Source organism: Harpegnathos saltator, unplaced genomic scaffold (assembly GCF_003227715.2).
Source record: "Harpegnathos saltator strain DR-91 unplaced genomic scaffold, Hsal_v8.6 scaffold1, whole genome shotgun sequence".
NCBI lineage: Eukaryota > Metazoa > Arthropoda > Insecta > Hymenoptera > Formicidae > Harpegnathos > Harpegnathos saltator.
This window is the reverse complement of record NW_020229872.1, coordinates 1508259-1529331: the sequence shown is the minus strand read 5'-3', so window position 1 is coordinate 1529331 and position 21073 is coordinate 1508259. Positions and strand designations below refer to the sequence as shown.

Here is a 21073-nt window from a genome sequence, read left to right as displayed (position 1 = left end):
CGATTCGCCCCGTGATATATATATCGCGAGCGTCCATGTTGCAACGATTGCGATTCTCGAACTGGCGAACGCGCCAACTTCACGCGGTACTGCCGATAACCTGTTCCGCAAGACACGCTATTTTGCCGATTCTTTCGTAATGTTTCGCGCGATACTCACTTTCGACATTCCCCACGTGTATTCCTGTCGTTAGACTCCGGTCAAAAACGTAAAATTCGAGTCTGCCGACTACCCTAACCCAACGGACGCGCGATGCTTTGTTCGGATATTCCCAACCTCGATTCCTTCGTTTCGGCAACACTCCGGCGAATATTTTATCATAACACGCACCCGCGGAACCTATTTTCGCCACTCGAGACGATAGTATCGGCGCGAAACTCGCTCTGGGTAGGTCGAAATCGCGAGAAATACGAAGCTACCGTGAAATCCGAATTGTCGGCCCGCGAATTCGCCCCGGAATTGACCGTTGAAATGGTAACGCTTGAAGCACTCGGAGCGTCAAGTGAAGCGCCCGACAATTCACTTGAAACTTCGAACGAACCATCCTGCCAGATTGTTCAGATAATCCACTTTTGACGATTTAATGATATTTTACCAGAGCAAATGTACAGAATTTACTTTTTAGAGTCTCGACGACGATTCACGCCCCAGATTCCCGCTCATCGAAAAAAAAAATGAGACTCAGATTTAATTCCAGACTTTTACAACGCGACGACGCGAGGACGCAACGTCTCATTCGACATTTTCAGCTCGCGAGATACACGCTTTTAACGACGGTTTTATAATGATTTGTCATAATAAACGTGTGAGGCTAATTTTCACATTCTTGGCTGAGATAAATCATGAGCAAAACTCACCATCAGTGAACTAAAACTACGAGATACTGATGAGCTGCTTCTTGAATCTACTAGCTGCGTCGCGAGCTGCTGAGCAAATGAACGTTGCCGCAATTGCGATTTTTGATTGTGGACCATCGATAATTGAAGGTAGTGCCGCCAGATGGCGACTATGATTTACTTATTTGTTGTTATATACGCAATGGAACAAACGATATCGTCAGAAAATGCTAACTGCTCATGATTGTACACCTTGATTATTATATTTAAACAAAATTTATTCTTCTTAACTGCATTTTTCATGTTACTTGTAATCTTTCTCTTTCTTTTTTCCAAATCTCTCTATATGTATTAATTTTATTTTTGAAATACAGAATGTAAATATAGAATGTAATACAGAAATGTACAATACAGAAATGTATAATAGAATATACAACAGAATATGAATACAGAATGTAAATATAGATTTTATTTAATACTGCTGAAATATCGTTTAAAATATTTACTGCATTCGATGAAATTTGGCACCACAGCATTTCTATATCATCTTATAATAAAGAGCTAAATTTTTAGATTATTATACGATACAAATTGCATTTTTTATCCATTGAAGACGAATTTCACATACAAATTAGTGCCAGAAATGCCGAATGGAGTGATGGGCAATGATTCTAATTTAATAACTGATTCATGCAAACATCAATAAGTATTAATCTATAGGAATCATGATTTTAATATATCTTGTTTGAATAAAATACACACCTAAATATTTTGTAACCAAAAGAAAGTATCCCATCATTGTTTTACTTTGAACAAAAGTATTTATTACAAGACACTTGCTTCATATTTATCAAGATATTAATCAATTACGAAGTTACATGCCGACAATACATTAAGAAATTTAAGCTTAAGGAATATTGGCAAGATAATCTTTGACATTGGAGGGATCTAATTTTCTAAAACCATTCGCGTCGCAAATGCCAACTTCGATATTATCTGCAGTCATCTGGCCTTCAAAACCTTCTTTCAATGTCAGAATAGCAGTGTGAACAGCATCATCCAATTCCAGATCTTCACTATATCTCTTTTCGAGGAATGTTTTGCCATTGATAAAATTTTTACCCATAGCAGTTGCCTTCCACGCAAAGTATGTGCCAGAAGGATCACATTGGAATAAATAAGGTCTATCATTATCCCAACCACAGATCAGAAGAGATACTCCAAAAGGTCTGACACCTCTGTAAGAATTTGAAAATGATTTTAAGTTAATTTTAATTTCACTGATTCTGCTGGTTTTGGAGCCAAATTGGAACTGTGTTTTTTGTAGATTTATTCCCAAAGTTCTATATTTATATTTCTCAGTTTACTTCTTTTAACAAATACAGACTCATACATTTATGTACTTAAAATATGATATAACACAATTGGAAAGAAAACACAATGCTGCACCAAACTGAATTATTACTTACCCAGATTGTGTATATTCTTGCATAACCATTGCAACTCGTTGTACAAGTTGGGCAGTAGGAATAGGCTCCCGATAGACCAAGAGATACTGTTGTGCCATCTTCCTAGCTTGTTTTACTAATAATCTATAATCTGGACCCATACCACTATAGACCATGCCAATATGCTTGGTGATCATTTCAACTTTACTGACGCTATGCTCATCATAAAGAATGGACTTGTGCTTGTTTTCAGTGGCAAGGACAACGCCGTTCAGTGCCTTGATACCTACGCTTGGTGCACCAGCTGCCACTGCTGCCAAGGCATATTCTATCTGCACCAATTTGCCCGACGGACTGCAAAACATAATTTTATTATTTCATTCTTGATATCTTTCTTCTATTTTTCGACTGAACACGCTCACACTGTACAGAATTTGACGAGTCATTCTATCATAAGTGTCACCCGACATTATGTATCTTTCAAATAAATTATTATACTTGTAATTATTTATGCACTTGTCAACAAAACGGTAACATCAATTAAATAATATTAATTTGTTGAAGATTTTCATTGTGATTAGGAATGCTGAACGAGTCCAATTTAAAGGTTAAGACATCATTAGATTTTTCACAGACTTCCATTTTTTGGCAGATGCGAGACACTTATATCGATCAGAACCATTTTTGTCTGATTAATTTCACAATTGTAAACGTATTTACCTAAAAGTCGTCAACGAAAAACTGTATCGTTCCGAAGCCATGACAATTACTTTGCAACAGTACAAGTAGTGGCATGAACACTGCAAATATCGTGATGTTTGGCAACAGTGTCTGACAGTGCGCTATGCTCGCGTGAGAAATGTCCCTGGATTTTATAATATTTTCTAGAACCATACACCATTCAGTTTATTTACTGCCACTGAATATCAATAGTATACGTGACATAAACTATAGAATTTTCGTACCGGCAGTGAATCTCGGAACACAGCTAGGAGACAAGTGCTTGCGCCTCACCGACAAATCGACCAATGGCGTGCCTAATATCGAAACATGGCGTCCGCTGTGAAATTCAAATCGTCTTGAGATTTGCCGATTTATCGGCTATCTTCAGATCTGTTTTGAAATAAAGGAAGACTTCACGCTTGTCTCTTGTGTGTCGCATTTCACATATTTGGATGACGCATTTATCTTTACTTATCTTTCATTTATATTTATCTTTACAACAGAAATCAAATGACAACGTGATATGACGAATATATCGAATTTCATTATCCACTCGCTGTATCGGAACGTGAGGAAAAATCAGGTTTGATAGGCATGACCAACAGTCATTAATAAGTAAGAAAGAAAGAAAAATGGTCGGCGACGCGCAAAATCAGATGAACACGGAGCTCATTGCATGGGTCGATTCTATTCCCTTCTCAAAACCTACAAAAAATCTGACAAAGGATTTCTCGGATGCAGGTGACATCATATATTATTCATTACACTTTCATTATTCATTATTCATTAGACCTCATTGAGATCATATATTCTCCATGTTTTGCTTTATCGACGCATCAAATCATATTTCCGCAACAGTTCTCGTAGCGGAGATCTTGAAACTGTATTATCCGCGATACGTCGAATTACATAATTATATTCCGGTGAATAACTTGAATATGAAGATTGAAAACTGGAACACCTTGAACCGCAAAGTTCTTGTGAAGATCGACATGAAATTAAACAAAAAGACAATCTATCACTTAGCGAGTGGATCTCAAGGCACTATTGAAAAGCTATTATTAGAGCTAAGAGCAAAGATCTTGAAGGATGACGAAAAGTTACATAAGGAAAGACTTATGAAGCATAATATAGAAAGCACTGAAGCACAGCTATCAAGTAATTAAGTTTACTTATTGATGTTTAGACAATGTCTATTATTTGCTATTAAAGAAATTATATTTCTATAGAGGAAAAAATTATAGTTAATTTGCCGCACAATGGACAACCTAATTTGTTAGAGGAGAACTCAAAGGCCAAGACTAATAATGAAATATACCAATCTAATCTAACTCCAAAAGTAGGATGTTTCAGACGAGGGATTTCCACAGTTTTTCATTGGATCACTTCTCTCTTTTTCTGGAATATCTTCAGCTTCTGCAGACTTTTCTATTTTGGCAAACATCCTCGTGAGTATATTTGATGTATTAATCAGCTGATTTGCATGCACTATTGATAGAAATTGATAGACTTTCAAACGCATTTTCGAAAGGAAACGTCTTTGTGGATATTGCAATCCAGCAACGTAAAAACGACGAGACTGTGCCACTCGCGATTTACGAAAAAATGAAGAGAGAATTGCGCGAGAAGGAAGAGATAATACGCACCCTAAATCACAAGATCGCTTACCTGGAAAGTTCAATGAAGCTCAAAGATTTGCGTATCTCTAGTCTGACTGCGCAGATTTTGCAGAACGCAGTCGAAACGAATTGTCCGACTATGAAATTGCAACCTAACGACGGCGTTCAAATAAAATTACGTTCGCGATCACACAATTTTTACGAGACTAAAGCGAATTAGAAATACATATGTGATGTTAACAATATTCTCTCTTCTACTCTCTTGAGAAACTTACTTTTGAAATGGAAGATACTCACTACAAGATATCTCAGCTATTATATGTTAAGAAGTTGAAAATGAAAAATTTACATTTATCGTGTCAGTTTACTGCTTACTATTTCATAGTCAACAAACGATTTTTTTTAGTTCAAATTAAGACACGTGAAAATGATATATCAGTAATAAAATTTGAGATGCATACTTCAAATAATCGGTAAATCGGTAAATCGGTAAGTCGGTCGTTTTCTAAATAAATAAACAGCTAATAGATATATGCTAGTTTAACAAAATTTCTAATTTTTAATGGAACAGAAGTTTATCGTATCGTGATTTTTTGAGAAAGAAGATTTTGGTTCTTGGTTGAAATATATTTAGTTGTATGTAAATATTTAATTATATTTAGTTGTATGTAAATATTTAAAACAGTATTCCGCAAATGTTTTTAAGCTACGCTGCGGCACAACCGCAGAAACGCAAAGAAGAAAACTAGTAATCAGTTTACACTTATTGTTAGCCAAGGATACTCCAATCGATTGTGTTGTACGTCAATTCAAGGCTATTTCTTCATCTTTGCAGAAGGTGGGGATATAGATTTTTTTCTGGCTACTTTATACCGCAGACTTCGAAGAATAGCATTAGTAGCTGTTCAATTCTCGGATCTTAAATAATAGCGTGCGAAACATCGATAAAGAAATGCAGCTCTTGGTGCGGTGCGTGTAAGTATAATTACGCGAATTCCATTAACGTCTTCCACAGTTTACCGTTACTTGCGGCACATTTAGCCGAGAGACACCCATTTGAACAAGAAACGCATACAGCGACAGATCTATTCTCTTTTCACTTCGCTTCAAATAGCTAAATAGTTAATCAAAGCGACAGGACAAGATCATAAGAATATACTGCAAGTAAGTGCCACCTGCAGCAGAGCTGCTTCTGTAAAAATCGAATGAGATGGTCCGGAGGAATACTACGAGTCACGACCACCAAGATGGCCTGACAAACAGGACCAGAAAGTGGGAGAAGAAGTTTCACGAGGGGGAAGTCGAGTGAGTTCAACTCGAGTGAGCCGCTTTCGGCATTATAAGTTCAGCAAGTGATTGTTAGAGACAGTTCTGCTGTACAGTGCGCGCAGTAAGCTTGTTTAATTTTCTCAGATGTTCTTCCGACACTTGATCGAGTGTTCTGTGTGAAATAGAGATATACGGAGCCTCTTGCGTTGAGATCACATTAACGAAATTTTTGCGAAGAAAACCGGTTTGATCGACTGACATTGACGCGTCGGCGCGATAACATCGATGTAATTTCGATGTAATAGTCGATATTTATCTACAAATTGACGAGTTAACTTTAAATTAGTTGGGAATAATTAGTTGGGAGACGACAAGTTAAGTAGCGGGGTTTTTTCTTTTTCTTTTTTATTAAAGAAATATCATCACTCCCGAAAACCTGTTTCTCTACATCGTGTCATTGAGGATAAAACTGTTTTTGTAACTTGCAATTTGACCCCGCGCGAACGCGGAATAACGCGAACGTTACTGACGACGAACGGCGCGTATGGTCAACGACCCTCATGAATCGGACGTCACACTTTCGCGTTCTCCCTGCCGTGTTAGAAAATGGCAAAAGTGTGAAGACGCATCGGCAGAGAGATCCCCGAGAAACCGGTATCCTCCTTTCCGCAGCGCTAACGCGGCAAATAAAACAACACGGTTCACTTGTTGACGAATCAATTTTCAACAATTCTTTCTCTCTCCGTCTTTTTCTCTTCATTCATGATATTTCGTCATTGTTTTGTTAATTTCATCAATTTCAAAATAAATTGCAATTAATTTCAAGTCAGGAGATGCATCTTCTTTTTCTTCATACGCTGCATTCTCCTGCGGAAGATGATACAGATTCACAATTAACGTCTAAAGACGTTGAGCTTTAACACGTTACGTTAATTTATTTCGCTAATCTACTTCGCTTACAGGTAACATGATATTGTACGTCATCTCTTGCACAAAGTTGCTTTGCTTAGCCGCGACTGTCGCGTTGGGAGGTGCGGTTCTGCTGTTGGTAGGTCTCTATTTTTACAATTGCTTCACCCGAGGAGTCTGTAAGAGCAAAAACCGGATGGACGGAAAAACGGTAATAATTACTGGATGCACTTCTGGAATTGGCAAAGAGACCGCCAGGAACCTTGCCAAGAGAGGTGCGAAGGTCATCATGGCATGTAGAAACACGGACAACGCTAATCAGCTGAAAGGTCTTGCCTCTAATATGACGATTTTAATTTTAGTATTATGGCCGAATACGCGTGTCCGTAATATATATTTTATTATTATACCGTTCTTCTTACATATTTGCGAATTACTAATGAAGCACTCAAAACATTGTGTTACGTGGAATCACATAATACTAATAATTGTGAATACTAATAATTGCGTACATAATCGTAACTTGTTCCGGAGTTTTATATCCTATTTCCATAGTAAAGTTTTTATAAACATATGCAAATTACATGATTTCTTGAGAAGCACTAGCATTTTTATAAATACATTTTTAATGCTATAAGATACGATATAAATATTGAAGTTTGCTTCAGCAAAAATGAGATTGAAATCTTACAACTTACATGATCTTTTCAAACGTCACTTCTCGATCACTTTTAGATCGACTTAGGAGAAGCGTTTGATAAAAGCAACGTGCATGCGTTCTACAAGTTTTCGTACCACAGGATATTTCCAAACTTGCATAGAATTCACTTCAGCATCACTTTGATATACATTTTCTTCTGTCCAGATGAAATTGTGAAAGAAACGAGCAACAGCAATATCGTGGTTCACAAATTGGATCTGTCATCGTTGCAATCGATCAGAGAGTTTGCACGGCAGATCAATCGAGAAGAGACCAGATTAGACGTTTTGATTCACAACGCTGGCACCGCAGAAACTTTCCAGAAGAAGCTCACGGAAGATGGATTAGAAATGACTATGGGCACCAACCACTTCGGGCCCTTTCTATTGACTCATCTCTTAATCGGTAAGAAACATCGTATTTCCAATTGAAATGGTTTCTGCAACATTTAAAAGAGAATCAAATATAATATTAAATGTTATTCATTGTGTGGAATGAAAAGAAAGTTGCTATTAATATAAAGATAATATAGACATTCAGGAATATGATTATAAAAATTGTTTTTAAATGGTTAATTTTTAAAGTACCTAACTGAAATCGAGCAGTTTTGGTCTTACAGATTTTCTCTCCCACTTTTACTTTTTCTTTGGCTTAAATATATTAGAATCTCTATAAGATGAATTTGTTCAGAATATTAGGTTGATTAGGAAAACTTTTCCACAGATGTTTTATTTGTTAACATGTTTACTTTTGAAAAATACTTTGCGTCACTATATATTCATAATTTGTGAGGAATTTCCGAATCAACGTAATATAAGATAGCGACATGTTATGTATGTTACGTCATGTTCCATTCATAATGAATGCATCGATTAGTGTTAAGACGTAATATGCAGTGATAGATACATGCAAAAACATAATTCCACGTGACAAAATAATTGCACTGCATTGCAATGTATGCATTTGCATAAATCAGTTTTTTTACATCTCACTTGTAATTTAAATGGATGAATTCAATGCTACTCGTTGTTTCCGCGTTAACGCAATCTAGTTCATTTGATGCTGAAAATGAAAGTGCAATATCATCTAATTATTCTAATTATTCTAAAGTCTTAGTTATAACATTTTCATTGTTTTACCCAAATGGTATAAAAATGTTAAAATGTAAAATGCGAAAAGTATAAAATTTTAATGTTTCTCTCTGTCTCTCTCTCTCATTCATTCATTAAAAATAAAGTATTCAATGTTTATGACAATTTAATTACAAAATAAAGTAATTGTAATCACATGAAAACCATTTTCATTTTATTCGGACAATGGTATGATTAGCATTGAGAAGAAAACTAATATATGATTTAATATGACTTTAATATGATTTAGCACTTTTTCATTCTCTCATTATTCTTAGCGTTCTTAATGTTTCTTTTTCTTTTGCAGACTTACTGAAACGATCAAAACCGAGTCGTATCGTGGTCGTCGCATCAGAGCTCTATCGGATTGCGCGCTTAAATCTCAACAACATCAATCCTACGTCAACTTTCCCAGCGTATCTGTACTACGTGTCAAAATACGCGAACATAGTTTTCACGTTGGAACTGGCGCGACGGCTGGAAGGCACCGGAGTGACTGCGAACTGCCTGCATCCCGGAATGATAGACAGCGGAATCTGGCGAAATGTGCCTGCCCCCTTATCTTGGTTCCTGACTCTTATAATCAAAGCCTTCTTTAAGACACCCGAGCAAGGCGCACAAACGACTATTCATCTCGCTGTGTCCGAGGAACTAAACGGCGTCTCCGGAAAATACTTCATGGATTGTGCCGTAAGTCATTTTTACTTATGTTACTCTTTCGTGATTTCCGAGAAGAAAGAAACCTTAGTGATCATGTGATTGGTCATATTCGTTTAAGAATCTCTATAAGAAACGATATAAATACATAAATGTAATTTAGGATACTATACTATATAATAATTTATATTATATACAAAACACTATACTTTAGGAACATAGATTATCGAACGGTGTGAAGGAGCCCTCCAAAGGCAAGAAACTGTGGGAGTTGAGCGAACCTTTAGTGAAGCTGCAACTATCGGACCCGAAGATTTAAGCGTCTTTATACGTGTATGTGTATATGTGTGTGCATTTTTTTAGAAACTTTCATAATATTCCTGTCTTCTCTCTTCACGTAGTGGTAGTTTTGTACTTAAAACTTTGACGTTACTTTCCTAAGTCGCCGATGTTGTCTCAGTGAAATGTAGAACTTGAATTAGAGCCTAGTAAACTTGCGCAGAAGTTGTATAACTTCAAACTCGATTATAGCTTGTTGTAATGACATTTTGTCTTCTTTCCTGCTTGGTACATTTATCAAATAGTATAAAAACTAAGTGAGTCAAGTAATGATGAGAAGTCACATTCTTCTCATTACGGGAAATGGTATTACGCATAAAAATACTTTGTATAAAAATCTCGAATGATATAAAAATACTTTGTACGTTATTTTATTTCTACCATTACTAGCAAATTATTAGCATTATTACTCTGGGTAAATTCTCTGGGTAATTTGGAGGTGATTTTTCTGTTGTTCCATTTTTAATACCCTGTATACTTCCACACAGAATCCAAATGAAAATTTGGTTAAATCGTACGTGAGAATTGTTTGAACTATTAACCAAGATGTCAATGAAACTATTTCATCTTCGAATTTCCTGAGCCGCGTTTCGCTTTTGCTGTGCTGGCTTTACCCGTGTGCCACTTTAAATCAAAATTTGTAGAATCTTCATTTCGATCGTTGCAAACTTGAATCTTTGGCTTAGCAAGATCACGCAGTCGTTTAGGGCAACGTCTGTTATTGGTAGCGACGATACGGGCGTAAGTATCGAGAAGGAATGTCTTCTTGTCAAATTGATTGAACGGTTTCGACAATTGCTTGCTGTCCACCAATTTATGTGGCTGGTGCTTATCTGGAGAAGTATTGGGTCTATATAAATACAATTATATGGAAAGCAAAAGGTCCAAATCGTGAAATTAAGCTGACTATGGAAAAGCGAAAATAACAAACAAATAAACAGATAGATACTTTTGAATATTCTTTATGTTGTGGATAATGTTATATTAATAACTGATTTAGATACGCATAAATGAAAATAAGAAGATATGACTTAATGGTCGATAAAAAAGTAACCGACGAAGAAACAAGACGATCATTACATTATTCATTCGTAAATAATATAACATCGGAATAATAATATCGTGATGATATAAAATTTACAATTCATGTAGATAAAAACTGAAACGAGACAATACGCGCGAGACTTAACTTGTTGCAGAATAAATATTTTTCGTAGACGAAGACGACACGTTGGCCGGTTGCGTTGAGTTGATGCGCGATTTTGGCTCTTGTTCGGGAGATTGATTTAAGTTGTCGAGTTGTGCTTGATCGGGCACGTTACGAATCTTCTGGAATAACACACGGTTACATAATCAAATGTCGTGCTCCCGGTCACACGACGATTATAACGACATTACTTGAGAGTCATCCGGATTACGATGCACCTTAGGTTTATTCTCCACTTTTTTGCTTTTCGACGTATTCGCTGACGGAATATCAGCATTCATATCGCAGTCGCGGACTGCACTCTTCCCTACTGTTCAGCAAAGTAAATTAATTAGTGGCGATATCTCAACGTACTTTACAACGTCGATTGAATTTCGATTGAAGTTGTGTGAATTATTAATTGTGATTAGAGAATTAACTTGAAATTTTGATCCGAGCGTGAGATGGACGTGAATTTTTGAAAGAGCCGAAACGATATTTGTTTCTTACGCGTTATTCAATTGTAATCTCGATCTCGCCGATTATCAAGCGTCAATCTAAAGCTCTAATGCGTTGTAATCATGATGTCGCAAGTGTAAATTTAGCGAACGAGTTTGACGAACAAGACGTGTTGATAAAGTTAAAAAAATTTATTACAATAGTAACACTAGTGGACAGTATAAAATATACATATAAAGTATATATATATATATATATTAAAGTATATTAAATACAATAATTCTTAAAATTACTTGATTCGTAAATTTCTCGTATTTGGACGGATACATTTTAGAGATTGCGGCTCCATTGGTCGGACGTTAAAATTCATACAATTCATATTAATTCTACCTTGTCAGTCATTTGTACTGTCACGTCTTTTTCTCTGTCTTTATACAAATGCAAAATATCCATTCATTTGTAAAATGTTATCTGATCGATGCCTATGTGTACAATTCCACAATGAAATCAACAATAACTTATGTCGCAATGATATTGAGCCTCGAGTCATTACCACGAGAATACTCCCTTTTTAAAATCACTTTATTATAAATATTTTGATTAATCTTTAATGTAAATTCAGTATGTTATATAAATGTAATATGGAAATTTTTTATACAAAAATTGAGAATTGAATCTATATTGAAGTTTAGATTAATTTCTATGCATATTTAAACTAAAAATAAAAAAAATATCTATTGGAAAACGTTGACGAGAACACGAATCGAGTATTCGCGTAGAAGCAGAGAGCTGCTGGTAACGTTGATACTTATCTACCATATACGAAAGTAAATGCGATCATAACTATCGTGACGAACAACGAGTAACTGATCGCCGACGCGCCCGCGTTACAATCCACGATTCTTCGGGCCCTCATGAAGTCCGGACCGAGATATGCACTGTACTGTCGTTTCTCCGGTGGCACGATCACCAGCTGCTGGGTGGCATCTTGGAAAATAAGGTCACTATATGGCGGCATGCTGTAGTACATACTGAAACTGAACTCGTCCTGCTCCTTCCTGCCGTAAAACTGTTGCGCGTATATAAAGAGATTAATATACGCGTTGATTTGCGTCTCGTTATAGCCGTAATAACCACCACGCGTGACTATGGCGTTGGCGGCGACCTTGCCGAGGTTGCAGCTCGCGTAACTCGCAGTCGGACGGCGCGTACCGTCCGGACAGAGCAACTCGAAGTCTTTCGTGAAGGTATTGCGCGCCCAGGTCTCTTTACGCTTGCCGTCCGTGTTCTCTGCGACCGTCGTGTGCTTCACGAAAGCCACGTCCCCGCCTCCCTCTACTAAGCATCTGAAGGCACCAGAGTAGCCGAAATAATCCTCGGAAGCATCTCTGCGGCAGTATCTATAGCTCGCTCCGTGACACAGATCGCACATGTTATCGTAAGGCACTCCTGTAATTAATTATTCAATGAAACAGATCTTGTGCGTGCAAAAGATTTTATAATAATTGTTATAGAATTTTCTAATCGAAGAATATCGACATTCCACTTTAATTTATCATCTTTTCGTTTTAGATTCAGTGTTGTCACATCATTTATATTTGAAAAAGAAAAATATGAAATATTGAAAATTGTAATAAATATCGAAAGAGAAAGAAAGAAATTTTATTTCTTTTTTGGTATGATAAACATTGATAGTCTATTTTTGCATTATAGAACATGGAAACTTTCAATTGGAAAGAATTTACATGAAAGAAGCTTATAGCGGTATAGAAGATTACAGCGGTAAAAATTGTGTGGCCACTTTTACTTTCTTTCCCTCAGTGATAAGAGGAGTCTGTTTCAGCATCATTTACCTGTGTTGTACTCAGTACTGAGTGCGCCTGGAACACAGGATTTGGAAAAATATTCGGCGGCAGCGCGTACGGAATCGCAACCGTATCCTCTTATCCATTGATTAGAAATAAGATAGGCTAGCGGATAAACCCAGCCAGCAGCCATGTTGATACCGGTGTGACAGGTGTACTTGTTCTTAAGATAAGTCAGATCTGTATTGTCGTCTTCCTCCTTGGCTACGGCGACGACATAATAATCCGGTGTATCGAGATTGTAAACCTCGGATATGAACGGGATCAACTCGAAGCGCAGTCCGGCGGTGTAGACGTCGCTGGCATCCAACATAGCTACATCCGCGATTCTGTCGTAGAACAAAAGTGACTCATTCAGTGTGATTCACACAATTTCACATTGGGATGCTTGTATCGAGGTATTTTAAATTACATAGATATTTATAGTTCCATCTTGTACTTTAGATCGTTTGAAATTCATTTTAAGATACAGTGTAGCTGAAGAAGTGGCTCGTACAGCATCTTAAGATGAATTTAAAACGATTTTAAATATAAAATCAGACTGTGAATAACGTTTATAAGTAAATCTTTTACACGTACCCGTTTTGTATAGACTGCATGCAGTTTATTTGACTGTGGCCTCGATGACAAAGTAATTCTGGTTTCAGCAACTGAGCTTTCAAAGCTATCTGCAACAATGATCAATATACATATCAAACGACTCGTAAGACATTGATAGTTCTTTTTGGGTGCAATTGCCAGAGTTGTATATATACCTTCATCTTTATGCATTTGTCCATTTCTGGATCAGACGTAACGCACATTGTCATTCGATTTACGGAGCAGCGGCGTACTCCTAGTATGTGATCCAGAGACCGTCCTAAGTAACTTGTGTATGTTTGATCTTTCTCAGACATCTGTTCGAAATTGAGAGCAGAATCCTGAAAAGAAGACGGAATGTTATATGAAAGATGAATATGGAGTTATGTGTAAACATATTCGACAAACGAGAAACACGGATCTTACGGAAAAGATTAGGTTATGATAACGCCCATATTTGGTCGATTCAAATAAATTGAACACTTCTATCGGCTGTACATCTGGTTGCTCGGTGGATGTGTAATCTGTACTGTAATTACGATTTCTGCTGTCAGTGTTGTACTCGTTGGGGTAGTCGAAACCCCCGTTCTTGTAGTTATTGTCGCCAAATTTGTAACCCGAGCGATTCTCATAGTCCCTTTGATTGTCTAAACGATTATCAGGATAATTCGACATGTTATTCCTGTGCAGCACCTGAACTGCCCTCTTCAGAAATTTTTGGTACTGACGACGAATCTCAAATTTAGTTGCGGAAGACGTGACCACCGCACGGGACGGCACGGTGCCCCAATTACAGATTTTGTATTCATCCACAGACCGACGGGTGCCATCCTTACACAGTAATTTAAACTGTTCTTTCTTCACATCAACTAGTAATAATATATATTATATATGTAATAATACAAGTATTTTTTGATAGTATTATAAAGTTATAAATATTTATGAAAATCAATCAATACATACTTATGTTCTATTAACTCTATTTTAAGATTTGAATTATTACATTGTATACATTTTGAATTAGTAAATTGTATATAATTGTATACATACCAAAATCAAATCTGGTTGATGTCATTTCTTCCACGGTGGTATGCACCATGAAGCCAATTTCACCTGCTTCAACCAAACAATGAAAAGCTCCTCCATAACCTGCATAAGGATCTTGGCTAGTGCACTTTTCACCTGGTACCTTCCCAATACATAATTTGCATAACTGGTCAGAGTTATCACCTGTGAAATTTTCAAAAATTATAACAACTATGAAATTATTTATATCCAGCATTTATATCACTTTTTCTGCATTCTTACCAAGTGGATTATATTTGTCAACTAATGAATTCACTGCACAGCTAGGCCCAAAATAATTAATTGTAGACTTTACATGATTGTTACAATCGATCACTTCCATTCCTCCATGTTTCATAAGCTAAACACATAGTGTGTTTTATTATACATATACAAGGTGTTCTTTTTTAAATTATAACTATATAAAACATATATATCATATACTTACAGTATTGATAGGGATGACCCAGCCTGCCAATGTGCCAACACCAGCAAAGCAGGCTTTCTTGCCTCTTAAGTCATGTAAATACTGTACATCAGGCAAAGAACCATCTTTAATTACTGCGACGGCATATTGGTGTTTTACACCATTTTCGTATGTCTCTTGCATTATGGGTATAAGACTGTGATATCGCCCTCCTGTGAAGACCTCTCCAGCATCCAATGTTGTTATATGTGCATTTTCATAGTCCAACATAGTCATACATTCATCCTTGTTAAATGCTTGCTTGCATTGAACAATCATGTAGTCATAGTTGAAAAATGACTTTTCACGTTCAACTGCTTTAGAGAATGCTTCACATTTGTTCTGTTCAGCTTCGGAGACTGTACACCATACAATTGTATTGTTGTAATATTCCCCTATTAACAATTAACAGTAATTATTAGAAATATTTATCATACAATATTTTACTTATTTTGATTATGTGGAAAAAGAATTCATTTACAGAGAAATTATAACCAAGCTAAAGCACAAGAATATACAAGTACAGCAAATAATTATTATAAATAAAAAACTATAATTGTATATACACAAAAACGGCGAAGAAATAAAAACAAAAATTTGATTAATTTTGTATATTTTAAGAGTCATTGGAATCTATTTTATAGAGAAAAATCATTCGCTAATGCACACATAATCGCATAACGAACAATGCAAGATAAAACACAAAATTCTATGCTGCAATACCATTTATTTGATGTAACATGAAAATGCACAGTGACACTAATATTGCATAGCTCTTTAACCACATTTTTCCTTTAAATATTCTTTTTTATGTCAATCACGAACAGACAACACCCTTCGACATCACTATTTCCGACTATAACGAACTACACCCAACGATCGACGCGTGACGTAACTCATTCGTTGAAGGAGGATAGAATGAACAAACAACGTTACAGCATCGACAAAATACTAATGAAGACTGTTAGTCTTACGAGATTTAACGTAGAGAAATCTCGCTGTACACTAACGTCCTCTTAGGAATGTCATGACTTCATGAACGGTCATAGACCTAAAAGTTGTCACTTTGTTTTTAATAACTTTCGGGACGCATCCCGACTCAAGAAAGGTTTCTCTCTGGCATAGACAATAACAGATATGGAATAATGAAGAAAAGGCATCGGACAGTCAAAAGAATATTAATACCGTAAATAATTTGGTCCATATAAAGGACAAATACAATGCTATATTTAAAACATATTTAACTGTTCTTTTTTTTGTTGCTCCTCCGTGAAGAATTGTGGTTCAAGTCTCGACTAAAAAGTTGATTTTAGTCGAGACTCGAACTACAACTTATCGAGCTAACTTACGATCGAGCTGTCGTGACGTGCAGCCGAAATTTAAACTCATTTCGCTGTTTGATTCCATCTTTTCAAAACGTAGTTCGAAATTTTCCGTTATGAGACGCCACCATTCCTTTCGCAATTCGAGATCGTGGCACGATTCATGGGCTTCCGGATAAACGGACTTTTATTTTTTAAGTGGTAAGACTTTACTCTCTTTCACTTTGAACGTTAAGTTTGTAAATATTGTTAAATATTATTAATAGTAATCTGTCACATTTTGAATAGCTATGAAAATTCTCTTCAGTAATTTTTATTCGTTGTGCAGAATTGCGTTTAACCTCTTCAGAAATGAATTTATCAAGATGAGAATAGAAAATGACTTAACTTTAAAATGATATAAATCTCATATATGACAAGATTTCTCTTTTTCCTGTAGAATTTTGTGGCAAATATTTATAGTATTACTCGATAATGAAACTAAATTAAAAAAGAAAAATTTATCGTATCTAAATTTACATAAATGCGTCGATATTCTTGAAGAGGTTAAGATGAATTTCAACGTTATGTTTAGAAAATAGAGTATCATCATTCATGAAAAATACAAATACAATATGAAAGAAGTATATAAAGTTGCTCATTTAGTTGTATAAAAAAAATTCGTGAGCATAAGCGCCACAAAGGCCGACATATTTTCCATCTTGCATTTCGAATAATGGCGCCGTTCAAATGTCGTACAACGAAGAAAATTTCAACGGGAAGTATATTGGAGCAATTTTCCTCTATTGTTTATCGCTATTAAACGATTCGTTGCTGCAGTAAAAACGAGATCATCATAAGCGTTCCGGTGGCCGTAATCAGCGAACCTACAAAAGGAGACAAAAAAACTCAAACGACTCGTAAGCGACTTCGGCTTCGCCGAATTAGCTGGTAACGATGCAATTAAAAGCGATTAACCTTTAGAATAGCATTGCTCTCCTTCCTTACAGATACATTGGTGTTGCCTACACTCCAAGACGTCCGTAGACTTTTTGTCCAAATAGCATTCGTAGTCATTCAAGCAAGACAAGAATAAACCTGAAATACAGAAAACGCACGTACGTTCCAATCAGCATCCCCTTTCGTCATTTTTCACTGTCTCGCATCTAGCGCTTGCTATCGCTAATTGTATTGTTTACCTCTGCTTTTAATACAGGTCTTTGTCTCGTTTACGTAATGAAAGCCCGAGAAACATTCACACCTCTCGTTGATGCAACTGGCGAAGCCAAAACTATCCTTACACGCCGCCTGCGATTGGCACTGATCTCCGATGTTAACGGGCCCTGAAGTATTTCATCAACAACTCACCGGGTAAATAAAGCGTCGCTTTTCAAAATGTTACATTTGATCAGTCAAAAATTAGGTTCTACTTTTCAATTACTGATTTAATCTTATTACGTTCGATGAAAATAAATTGTTTCATATAATGATTAATAAATGTTGTTTTTCATCCTTTACCAATGTCGTAGTTACTCGAATGTTTCTATTGTAAAAGGTGGCCGATTTAGAGCTAGAAAATAAAAAACCGTACTTTTTGACTGATCAATACAGAAGAATATTGCATCATAAATTATGTAACACTTATTATATGAGAGAGGGATAAGTCTGTGACAATTTGTAATTATGTTGTCCTGAAGCAACGAGGAATCGCAATCACTCACTTCTCATGCATCTGGAAGAATTAGTGATATCTAGGAGGAAATCATCCTTGCAGACGCATAGACCCTGCTTGCACTCCCCATTCATTATCGATGCGCACATCGTTTCGTTCGCGCATGTCCGTCCGACAGCTGCAAAAATGCGAAAAAAGCAGCATCTTATCACTTGGAAGAGAAGATAAGCAAGGATATCGGTGAGTAAACGAATATCTATCCGATGTCAATTCGTGCGTTAACCGTTGCACTTAATTAAAACCGTCGCGTTAATTTCGTCTAATTGCGAAAATGAGAATCAATCTGACAAATTTAGGAAAGAAACAAACATAAGAAAAAGCGTTGAAAATTTGAATTATTTTTTTTCTTGTCGGCGAATCAATTCAAGTCTGTTTTCTAGCGAACTCACTGGCGATGCACATCGACTGGTCGAGACTTGGCGAGTGATATGGTTCACATTGGCAGGTGAGTTGTACACGGCAAAATGCATTTACGATGCAATCATGGTCCCTCTGGCAGTTTTGGCCAACAAACACGCGGCGATTATTGTTGTCGTTATTCGCTAAAACGAATAATAATTCAGTTAGAAGATTAAAGATAATAATTCAGTTAGAAGATTAAAATCCAATTAATCGGCGTGAGATAAAGTCGCGATGCACGGTTATCGCGGAAGCTCTTCTAATTACCTAACACCAATGATAAAGTTTCGTCAACTATTCGCAATTGACACGACAACCTAAGAGACTTCCGAAGGAGGTCCAAAGAGATGCTTTTTAGACATGTGAGAGTAATGGTGAATAAACATTCAATCTATAAGATGCAATATATTTCTTCGAATATGTCTAAATAAAGAGAAAGAATCCTTTTCAAATTCTTCTTATTCACAAAAAGAAAAATAAAAATATCAAAATGTTTCTTTTAAGCCCGTATCGATAGTTGTTGATACTCAAAACTTGGCTCATTTGAGACATTCAGGCTTGAAATAGAGTTAGATCCCAGTTTTTCAGTCAGACATTGTTATATATGACATTACATTTGTAGTGACGATTTCACAGAAACCTTTATTTTAAACGCGGATCTGAGTGTTTCACTTGAGACAAGTTGCAAGTAACAACTATCGATACCTTAGACGTTCCAGACTTTTATCAGATCTTAATTTTGTTGGACTCAGACATTTTCGTGACGATATCTCGACACTCTCCTATCCTTATACGATATAACGTTACAGATATAAGTTTGAGTCACTGCGATAATGACACTCACGATCATCGAGGCAATAAAAACAACCGAGCAATGTGCACAAGACGAAGACGGTGCGGAGGAGATCCGTCATTTGGAGCCGAAATTACTTCTCAAACGGGTGTTTCAAGCTCGAGACATATACAGGTGACTGTTAGATAGCGCATCAGCGCGTCTTCGCACGCTCACGACATACGCCCTCATCCGATAAACGTTATCTCTGAGTGTATCTAGCGATATCCCGCGTCCGAAATGAATCAGAGGGCTTGTTTATCGTGTGAAACGCGTATTACCATTGCCTTTTAGAATGGTGTCTCATAAGAAGAGACATTAATTCACATTTATTTAAGAGTCTATCTCTGTGAAGGAAAGAGAGAGAGAGAGAGAGAGAGAGTGAGAGGGAGGGAGGGAGAGGAAGACAGAGTGAGTGTGTGTCACTTTTATTCCCGAGCGTGATGATTTATTCCGGCCACTCGACGAAAGCATAATTCAAACAAAGCGACGCGCTTCGACTCGCAAACGCAATAAATTCTGCGGTTTAAGGAAGACACCGAATCGAAGTACAGGAAATCGCGTGCCTCGTCTCTCTTTCTCTCATTTCCCGTTATTGTTTGCACAAAACAAAAATTACAAAAAACGAGACGCTCTTTCTCTCTCTTTCTCTCTCTCTCTCTCTCTCTCTCTCTCTCTCTCTCTCTCTCTCTCTCTCTCTCTCTCGCGTCATCAATTTATAAATTTCTGCGGGGCGCGCCTGGCGACGGATAGACAGAGATAGATGGGAGGAGTCCCGTCGATAAATCAAAAATAGCAATAAGTTAGAAACGGGGAAACGAGCGCGAGCGCTGCAGTAATGGCACGCGTCACGACGCGGCGTTGTAACGCGCATGCAGTCAATTCTACGTTGCGGCGATTAGCCAAGCATTCTATTCAACGGAAAGCTCCTGCCATGATTTCAATAATTCTGCTAATTCAATCTCATCAGATTACCACGCGATTCTTCATTATCATTACGTTTATAATGTGCGCCAGCAGCCTCTCACGCTCACTTGCACCCGTGCGCGCGCGGCTCCGTACGTGTGGCCGCATTTATCGTCTAATTCACGACACGAGCGAGCAACGAGCAGCTTCTTCTTTGTTCATCTTATCGACCGCCTGCGTAGAAGACGAAAGCATCGCCGTTAAACGTCGAAGCGGAAATTACGAGGAAATGAAGGGGGAGTGCCGCGAACACCCCCGCGTGTTGTTGTTGTTGTCGTCTACTCAGGTGCAGCTCTCGATGAGTAATGAATATTCCCCTTCGAACAAATTGACAGCGCTAAATTTCGCGCCAACAGGACGAAGCGGTCGCATTCGCCGCAAGCGGTGACATTTTTATCTCTTCCACTTCGAGACGCATTCGACGGGGAGATTCATCTTGTGAAGTTTATCAGACAAGTTCTATCGGACACAAATGTGCCATAAAATTCGTTGGTAAGGAAGTACTGCAATCTTTCTGTTATCGATTATGATCGATGATGAACTAACTCGCTTTCTGTAATAAAAAAAAGGCGGAAAAAGAATGAGAGGAAGAG

General features: G+C 37.1%; 6 protein-coding genes across 11 annotated transcripts; 2 read left to right on the top strand and 4 right to left on the bottom strand.

Annotated features, from left to right (window-relative positions):
- Nucleotides 1-1603: 1603 nt before the first annotated feature.
- On the bottom strand, nucleotides 1604-3146 carry Prosalpha2 (proteasome alpha2 subunit). Its single transcript, XM_011143870.3, has 3 exons — nucleotides 3005-3146; nucleotides 2306-2638; nucleotides 1604-2074 (listed from the first exon to the last, which is right to left on the bottom strand). The coding sequence occupies exons 1-3, from the start codon at nucleotides 3043-3045 to the stop codon at nucleotides 1744-1746; spliced, it is 705 nt and encodes a 234-aa protein (XP_011142172.1). The 5' UTR covers nucleotides 3046-3146; the 3' UTR covers nucleotides 1604-1743.
- A 367-nt stretch (nucleotides 3147-3513) lies between these two features.
- Nucleotides 3514-4850, top strand: LOC105184876 (sperm flagellar protein 1). The gene is made up of 4 exons (XM_019842163.2): nucleotides 3514-3748; nucleotides 3866-4165; nucleotides 4237-4455; nucleotides 4539-4850. The coding sequence occupies exons 1-4, from the start codon at nucleotides 3640-3642 to the stop codon at nucleotides 4844-4846; spliced, it is 936 nt and encodes a 311-aa protein (XP_019697722.1). The 5' UTR covers nucleotides 3514-3639; the 3' UTR covers nucleotides 4847-4850.
- A 659-nt stretch (nucleotides 4851-5509) lies between these two features.
- Nucleotides 5510-9994, top strand: LOC105184817 (retinol dehydrogenase 14). Of its 6 annotated transcripts, none has more exons than XM_011143866.3 (5): nucleotides 5510-5601; nucleotides 6858-7133; nucleotides 7670-7909; nucleotides 8942-9324; nucleotides 9506-9994. In XM_011143866.3, the coding sequence occupies exons 2-5, from the start codon at nucleotides 6863-6865 to the stop codon at nucleotides 9608-9610; spliced, it is 999 nt and encodes a 332-aa protein (XP_011142168.1). In that variant the 5' UTR covers nucleotides 5510-5601; nucleotides 6858-6862; the 3' UTR covers nucleotides 9611-9994. The 6 variants fall into 6 exon arrangements, with proteins under 6 accessions (XP_011142168.1, XP_011142169.1, XP_025163799.1 ...); XM_011143867.3 differs by lacking the exon at nucleotides 5510-5601 and adding an exon at nucleotides 5618-5790; XM_025308014.1 differs by lacking the exon at nucleotides 5510-5601 and adding an exon at nucleotides 5618-5931.
- Nucleotides 9995-10039: 45 nt separating this feature from the next.
- Nucleotides 10040-11398, bottom strand: LOC112590693 (uncharacterized). The gene is made up of 3 exons (XM_025308029.1): nucleotides 11029-11398; nucleotides 10821-10959; nucleotides 10040-10463 (listed from the first exon to the last, which is right to left on the bottom strand). Exons 1-3 carry the CDS (start codon nucleotides 11116-11118, stop codon nucleotides 10189-10191), a joined length of 504 nt encoding a protein of 167 aa, XP_025163814.1. The 5' UTR covers nucleotides 11119-11398; the 3' UTR covers nucleotides 10040-10188.
- A 374-nt stretch (nucleotides 11399-11772) lies between these two features.
- Tsf2 (transferrin 2) lies at nucleotides 11773-16037 on the bottom strand. Its single transcript, XM_011143863.2, has 9 exons — nucleotides 15974-16037; nucleotides 15233-15645; nucleotides 15028-15145; nucleotides 14770-14949; nucleotides 14146-14588; nucleotides 13896-14060; nucleotides 13720-13808; nucleotides 13129-13469; nucleotides 11773-12724 (listed from the first exon to the last, which is right to left on the bottom strand). The coding sequence occupies exons 1-9, from the start codon at nucleotides 16035-16037 to the stop codon at nucleotides 12084-12086; spliced, it is 2454 nt and encodes an 817-aa protein (XP_011142165.1). The 3' UTR covers nucleotides 11773-12083.
- Nucleotides 16038-17111: 1074 nt separating this feature from the next.
- On the bottom strand, nucleotides 17112-19677 carry LOC105184814 (tenascin). The gene is made up of 6 exons (XM_011143862.2): nucleotides 19527-19677; nucleotides 18673-18825; nucleotides 18273-18401; nucleotides 17751-17894; nucleotides 17530-17649; nucleotides 17112-17438 (listed from the first exon to the last, which is right to left on the bottom strand). The coding sequence occupies exons 1-6, from the start codon at nucleotides 19594-19596 to the stop codon at nucleotides 17371-17373; spliced, it is 684 nt and encodes a 227-aa protein (XP_011142164.1). The 5' UTR covers nucleotides 19597-19677; the 3' UTR covers nucleotides 17112-17370.
- Nucleotides 19678-21073: the final 1396 nt, after the last annotated feature.